At 55.0% G+C, this 7,656-nt stretch overlaps 1 protein-coding gene and 1 long non-coding RNA gene across 2 annotated transcripts; one reads left to right on the top strand and one right to left on the bottom strand.

Moving 5' to 3' along the window:
- Positions 1–4: 4 nt before the first annotated feature.
- DEDD (death effector domain containing) lies at positions 5–7,650 on the bottom strand. Its single transcript, XM_010727252.2, has 5 exons — positions 7,163–7,650; positions 3,453–3,797; positions 1,510–1,617; positions 713–859; positions 5–617 (listed from the first exon to the last, which is right to left on the bottom strand). The coding sequence occupies exons 2-5, from the start codon at positions 3,775–3,777 to the stop codon at positions 241–243; spliced, it is 957 nt and encodes a 318-aa protein (XP_010725554.1). The 5' UTR covers positions 3,778–3,797; positions 7,163–7,650; the 3' UTR covers positions 5–240.
- LOC109364627 lies at positions 779–2,422 on the top strand. Its single transcript, XR_002110520.2, has 3 exons — positions 779–878; positions 1,101–1,737; positions 1,981–2,422. It is a non-coding gene; the product is annotated as an uncharacterized LOC109364627 (long non-coding RNA).
- Positions 7,651–7,656: the final 6 nt, after the last annotated feature.

Genomic DNA, 7,656 nt, shown 5'->3' with positions numbered 1-7,656 from the left:
TTTCTTTTTTTTTTAATGGATACAAAACAAAAGAGAAAAAGAAAACAAAGCAAGAAAGAAGGTGACAGGACAGAAGGGTGAGAGAACACGTAAGCCTCCGGCGCTCCCCGCAGCAAACCGGGTCCCACAGCTCAGCACCCGGTGGGAGTCCAGCAGGGCTTTAAATCTTTTAAGAAAAAAAAAAAAAAAAGAACGGGGAAAAAAAAAAAAAGAAAAGAAGAGCTTGAATCCCACCAGGCGTCAGGGGGCCGTCTGCAGCATCAAGTTCCTCAGGAGTTTCTGGCGCCCAACCTCGTAATCCTCCTCATCCACATTGACCAGCAGTTTGATGGCTTCGTGGCCCACGGCTTGCTTGAGCGAGTCCGTGATGAAGACGCCCTTGAGGGCCTCCAGCAAAGAGCCGTTGATGTAATCACGCCAGAACGCGTCGAGGTAGGTGAGCTCTGAGAATTTTATGTCACAGATGATGGAGCCCAGGTCCCGGGACTTCAGGATGGTGTTGGCTTGGTTGAAGCGCTCAAACTGGCGCTCCAGCGGGTCCTGCTTGTTGGAGAAGACGTTGCCCTGGAGCGCCGTCTCGTGCTGGCAGTACTCAGCTCGGACTCGCAAGCGGATGTCTGCAGGGAGTGGGGGGCACTCAGCACGCTGTCCCCATTCTCTTGGGGGCGTCAAGACCCCCTCTGTCCCCCCTTCGGCCCCCCGCACATCTTACCGCATGTCTGCTTCTCCTTGGGGTCTGGAGTCACCGACTTCCTGCGCTTGCGCTGGCTGCTGAGGAGAGCCCTGCCACGGCCGGGCCTCTTGGTGCAGATCTGCGGCCCCGCCGAGGAGCAGCAGACCATGGGGTGCTGGGGAGGCACTGCCCAGAGGACGAACGGGTGAGGAGCCGGGACGGGGGGGAGCAGCTCAGAGCAGGGACCCAGAGCTGCGCACCGCCCCCACGGTGCCCAAACCTGGGGCTGGGGGCTTCACTCCTTCCACAGCCCGTAGAGTTGCGGACCAAGGGCAGCCCCAAAAGCACCTCTCCCACAGGGAGCTGCAGAGCCCCCCAGTTCTGTGGAAATCTTTTGGTACGTTCTAAAGCTTTGATTTCATCCTAGGGTGAACCTGGAGGATGGCCTGACTGGAGCTGCTCTCCAAAATGGGAAGGGACACCAAAATCCTCGTTTGGTTGTCCCCCGGTCGCTCAAGGTGTCACTTGAGCACTGGTAAAACTTGCAATCAGCACCAGGCCGTCCCCAGCCTGCATTACTGGGATGAGGTGACAGTGACAGATGGGGAAAGGCACCACTAATGTGAAGGGACAGAGTCACACCAGGGCCAGATTCTGCTGGGACGGCGCTGCAGAGAGCCCGTGTGCGAGCTACGGATTGGGGTGGGGGTGGCTCTCGGGTGGGCACAGCCCTTTTGTTATCAGTGTCACAATTCTGTGCCAGCTTCTGCTCCATTATCAGGGAAACGGGAATTCAGACAAAGATCCCGGTGCGTTCCCAAACCCCAGGTCCTCACCTGATTTGTGGGGGTGGCCGAGGCCGTGTTCCGCAGCGCTGTGAGCCCGGGGCGTCACGTAGCGGATGGAGGTCTCCTCCAAGTACTTGTCCACCAGGTCCGGACACACTGCCACAGAAGGGTCTCGTTAGGACAGACCGACAGACAGCAGCAGGCAGCAGCACAAAGCGCTGCATGCACAGATCCACACACATCCCCCTGATGATTTCCACCGATGACTTCCCACAGGTGATTTCCTCACCGCATCTTTTTTAAGCCCAAGAACTTCACGACCATTTCCTTTCCAAAACAAAGCAAAACAAACAAAAAAAACCACCTCCAAAGTCACAGCCATGTAGTTCCCAGCCCTGGCAGAGGCACTCGAGGTCTCTCCGATACCCCACTGCAAAGAGCTGTTCCTCAGAAATTAGGAAATAAACTCAGAAATAACACTGCTGTGTGGGAAAAGCTGTCTTGTCTCCCTTTCCACAGCTACAGGCCCAGCCCAGGCTCAGCACCAGGATCATTCCAACACCGTCAGTCCCCAGGACAGCCCCACGCCGATGCCCCTCCCTGCATCTCCAAGCTGCAATAGCAGACAGTGTTATCTGCATGACTTTGTTATCTGCATGACTTCAGAGCAGAGCTCTGATGCAGCGTGACGCGCGCTGCCAGCGCTCCGAAGTCAGACTGCTAAGGAGGAGCAGCTGCAAGCAAAGATGATGGGGAAAGCAAGACCACAGCTCCCATCCTTCCCCCAGCTCTGAGCTAACTCAGGGCTGAGGTTTTGCTCCTCTGCAGAGAAACGGCTACGAAAGAGGAACAGAGATGAGATCGCAGTGCGGCGCAGCTGTGGAAGGAGGCAGGGACCCGAGCAGCACTTCCTCCAACCCATCAACCCACTCCCCCTCAATGCAAAGCACACTGTAAACCTCGTTCAGCTGTAGGTCTTGGCACTTTTCTCAACTATTTCGGGGCATTTCTTAAGCTGCTGCCATTAGAATGTGGCTGGTCAGGGTCTCACACCTCCTTGATTTCTGTCTGCTGATGCAGCTCTCCAGCACAGGACAGATGCCATCACCAGGACGTGGGGGTGGCAGCCCCAGGTTAAAGGATTTGTTGTGATCTCTGTGCTCCTCTGTCAGCCGCCCCACATCTCACCCCAAAAACGGGGAAGGTTTCATGTCTGCCCATACTTGTGTTCACCACTTTCCCAAGTGCTGGCATCGCAGCTGAGAGCAGAAAGCTGAGAGAGCAGCCCAGAACTGCCGTGAAAGCACAATTAACCTCATTTCATAAGAAAAATGCAAATTTCTGAGGTTGGAGCCTGCCAAAGCGGCCACCTCACTGCTCCTGCAACAAGTGAGCTCCTCCAGCCCTGAGTGAGGTTCCCTGAATGGTGAATTGGCACAGAGCTGGGCCTACAGCTAGATGGGTGACAAAAATCCAACTGATTTACCCCAGTCTGAATGGCCTGGTAACGACGCTCAGGTCTGCACCCAGAGAGAAAGCAGGCTGCTGAAACGGGAGAGGTTGGGGCGCTCTGCTCAAAAATCACGTCCTCCTGGCATGTGCCATAGCGTGCTGCACAGCAGTAGGCTCAGGGAGGACATCAGTCACCTCTGGAGCCTCGTGTCCCTTCTGACAAGGTGAGCATGCTGTCCCTGGAGCTCCTCCTTGTCCTACCCGAAGACCACTTGAAGGAATCTCCCCCAAAACAGGGCCTTTGGGCCAGAATAAACTCTCCTTAAAGCCCCAGAGAGTCTCAGCGGACAAGAGGAGAATTCAGAACCATGGGATCACAGCACAGTTGGGTGGGAGGGGATCCTACAGATCACAGAACCGTGGGATCGCTCAATTCTCTGGGGTTGAAAGGCACCTCAAAGCCCGCAGAATCACAGGACGCCCTCACCCTGCTCTGCCACCACCCCCCTTCGGCCACAGGCAGAGCACCCAGCACTCACCAGCCCGTCGCCTCTTGAGGGTGACGTAGGGCAGCAGGTCGTGGCGCGTGATGATCCGCAGCAGCTGCAGCACCTGCCTGAAGTTGGTCTCATCGCAGCGGCCCTGCCGCTCCAACGCCAGCAAGAAGTCCCTGCCGCTGCGGATCATGCCCCGCTCGTAGTCATCAATGACGTCCACGAAGAGGAAGGAGAGGACGCGCACGTCGCGGTGCGTCAGGTGAGTGCCCACGATGTCGAACATGCGGTGCAGGCTGTACAGCCCGTGCTCACGGTCACCCTGCTCCTCGGGCCAGGCCTGCGCGCGGCTGCGTTTCAGGGCTGCCATCTCCGCCTGGCACGCTGTTCCTGCAAGACAAGAGGCCATCGGGTTTGAACACAGTTCCTGCTGCTCTCTCTCTCTCTCTTTCTGTGAAAATCCCACTCTTGGATCCTCCAAGTTGAGTTTCGCCATCCAGGGTTGTTGCGCCGCTCCGCTCTGGCTCAGTGCAACCCCCAAATCTCAGCCACGTGTCCCCTTTTCCACTAGGATCCCAAAGCCCTGGAGGCAACAGCCCCAAACCATGCTGTCCCATTACAGTGGGCTCCAAATCCTTGAGGCACCACCACCAGTGGGACACGCAGGTCGCCCCGGTGTCCCTCCTGTCACAGCCAACACGCCCTCACCCGCTCAGCTCCAGGCCCAGTCAGACCGGCTCCGGGCTCTCCCTCCCCATCCTGGTAGCTTTGTGGCCAGGGAAGCCCCAGGATGGGTGACTTTACTTCATCCAAGGCCACTGCACCTCTGGGTTTGCCATTTATCAGCATGGTCACCCCAAGATTCGTCTAAGTATGAAATCACACCGGGGACAAAGCTGAGTTTTCATAGCAAGAACAGCCACCAGCTCAACAACTCCGTGCTTCCGATGGGAATGCTGCAGCAGCACTGCTGTGCCTTGAAGCACATCTGAGAGCACAGCTGTCCCAAACCGTCCCCACAAGCAGTTGGGAACCCAAATGCCAACATCCCAGCGGGAACTGAGGAGTGGTGGCACCTGGAGAGAGAAGAGATTCCTCCAAGCTTTGCAAAACCTTTGAGTGCAGAGGTTATGAAGCCGTCACAAACTCTAATTGTTTTCTTGCCATCTCGCTGCTGCTGTTGGGTTTTGCAACCTGACCTATAAATACTTTGGCACTGGGGAGCAGGCACAGGGTGAGCTGCAGCTCTCTATGAAATCCTGCCTGGAAACGCCACGCTTGCTTCACCCCACATCTCCCTTCCAGGCAGGGGACCCACAAACCTCAGTCCATGCAAAACTGGGGAGGGGGGGGGAAGTGCTGAAATTCCGAGCAGTTCCAGCAGCAATCCCATCCTCCTCATTTGTTTCTGGGACTTTGTTTTTAGAGCAAACTTCAAACCGTTCCCTGGGAATTGCTCGTTTTCCTGCTGCCGAATTGTTTCAAAGCCAAAGCAGAAATTAAGCAGATGCTGTCTTTGGGTTATTTAGCACCGGTCACCCGGGAAATGCATCGCATTTCTTCTTCCAGAAAAAGAAAAAAAAAGCAGTTCTACGTCACGCTGCTTAGACTGAAGGAGGAGAAATTCAGCAGAAAAAGCCTCATTCTGAGTGGGGAGTCCCAAGGGGCAGCTCCTTACAGCTGCACCACCCAAAACCGCAGTGTGTTGTCACATTTGTTTTCAAACCAGGGATTCCAGGAGCCACGACTTGGAAGAGATCCCTCCTTGCCTCCCCTCCCACCTCACACCCACAGGACGGGCATCTGGGGCTGCAAGAAACCTCAAATCCTCCCAAGAAGAGTGCCCAGCGCCAGGATCAGGACTGAGACAGCTTCTGGGGGGCAGCAACTCAAGGTCACCACCCAGCAGGGAGTTGTGGGGTCTCAGTTCTCTGCTGCTGTGGGGATGGTTCACTCCACAGAGCCACCTGGGGAGCAAACAGATGTGTGCACCACACGCCAGTGTCACCCCCAGGAACCGACCCACACACGCTGTGCAGGCAGGAGGAGGCTGTCGAGCACGGAAGATCATTAAAATAATTTGTGGTGAACAGGAAAAACGAGCTCCTGGTGCCTACAGTGCACTCTGCAGTTGCTCACCCCAAGCCTGGCTCCTGTTCACCCTGCTCGTTTCAGGGAAGTTAATGTCCTGCCACAAAAAACAACTCTCAGCATCGCAGCCTTGCAGAAAAAAAGTGATAAAAAAAATCAGTTCCCCAAAGGAGTTTTGCTGGAGGTAATACCACAGCATCACAGCCTCCCAAGTCCCATCATAATGGCACTGCAAGAGGAAGCAAATGGGGACAGCTGGCAGAACATGTGGGTGGGGTCAGAGCTGCTCCTTCCTTCGAGGTGCAGACACCTTGGGAAGATTTGGGGCTGGAAACAAAGCAGGCTGCCCCCAGCTTCCAAATACGCCCAGCCCAAAGCAACCCAGCAGCCCATTCCTGCATGTGTCCAACACTGCACTGCCCCAGACAGCAGCAGGAGGGCAAGCACTGAGCTGGCAAAGCAGCTCACTTGTCAGTGAGGATCCCAGATTGGACAGGACTCACAGGGACTAAGGTTCAGCTCCAAACGGAATGAGGAAAACGCAGACATGATTTATCAGCTCCTGATAAACCAAGAGAGAGGAGACTGAGCCACGGCCACGGCTCTGTGGGTTTTCTCACCTCTACCCCACAACATTCTGCACCCACGTGCATAGGTAGATAGGAGAGCGAGCCTAAGCCTATCTGCAGGACTTGAGATGATCCCAAAACCACAGCTCCAAAACTACAGCGAGCAGAACGGTCCCAGCCCCGCGCAGAACCGCAGTCACACCGCCATCACTGCGAGTGTCACCGGAGGGCCACAAAACCACCGGCCAACGCCAGGTCACAGGGCTCGCTGTCAGCATCCTGCTTGGGGAAGAACTGATTTCAGGTTGTTTTACTGTAATTAAGTCCCCCTAAGCATAAGCAGTGATGCGAGGAATGCTGGAGAAGCGACAGCCATAGGATTTCACGCACTGCTGGGCCCGCTGGGGCCGTACAATGTCACAGCGCTCCGTGTGTCCCCAGGATAGGAGCAGACCCCAGCAGCAAGGCAGACCCTGAGGAGGGACTGAAGCTTAAGACGAGGCCAGCCTTGAGGGAGGGAAGGAAGGACGGGCCCCAAAGGAGAGGCATTAAAGGCTCAGCATGGCATGCATGACCATAGCACAGAGCAGAAGGGGTGGAACCACTTGGAACCGACAAGGGTAAAGTTTGAGACAGCTGACATCTGGAAGGCACAGCCTCTGCACACGCAGTCATTTTATGCAGAACTGAAACCAGAACCATGTGGAAAGAACCAGAACATTCACTTTTTTTTTTTCTTACCCCCTTTTGGGGGGGAAGGAAGCCCCACGAGCACACAGTGGTGCGCAACAGCTTCAACCATGCAAACCTGAGCTGGAGCCAGAGCCTGGCTCACATCCAGGCACCTCAACTTGGCCAATTTTGGCAGTTCTATCAGCAAAAGCACACTGGGTTTGGAGGAGCCTCTTCCAGGCTTCTCTCCACCTCTCCCCAAACTTCACACCCAGTCCCACAGCCACAGGAGCCCAGTGTCAAAGACCAACCAAAGAATCTTTTGGACAGGACGTGACACCCAACGCCAACATTCTGTGCAGCTGAGGGATAGGTGACTCACAGGCTCATTAAGAAATTAAACCCGTGCACGAAAAAACCAACCTTAATGAGGAGCTCCTCTGCTCTGCGTGTATCCACTCCGACGTGAACCCGAGCACGGATCGCTCCGAAGTCCTCTATCCCCTTTTCTCTCAGATTTCTTCAGCACAGTGCCCAGCAGGGCCACCTATAGCCTTACAGCGTGGCCCTTGTATGGCTCGTTATAGGAAACCACACTTCCAGCGTTGGTGGCCTTCTTGCCACGGTGGACTTTCCAGAAGCCACCAAATAGTCTCTTTTTCTCTTTTTTTTTAAAGCAACTCCGACGCCCAAACTTTCTTACTTTCTTTTTTTTTTTTATCCCTACTTTACTCTGTAATAATTTATTGATGTCTTGGATCAACCCTGTGCTCCCTACGCGGCTCCTTCAGACATCTTCTCAACACCAAATCCCCGTTCCTCCCTCAGTAGCACAACCAAGTGAGGGGCAGGCTGCTTTAAACCTGTTTGTTCCCCAAGAGCTCCTCCAGAAAACTGGTTTTGCTCACAAAATTTGC

The sequence above is a fragment of the Meleagris gallopavo genome, unplaced genomic scaffold (assembly GCF_000146605.3).
Source record: "Meleagris gallopavo isolate NT-WF06-2002-E0010 breed Aviagen turkey brand Nicholas breeding stock unplaced genomic scaffold, Turkey_5.1 ChrUn_random_7180001879934, whole genome shotgun sequence".
NCBI lineage: Eukaryota > Metazoa > Chordata > Aves > Galliformes > Phasianidae > Meleagris > Meleagris gallopavo.
This window is presented reverse-complemented; position numbering and strand designations above follow the sequence as displayed.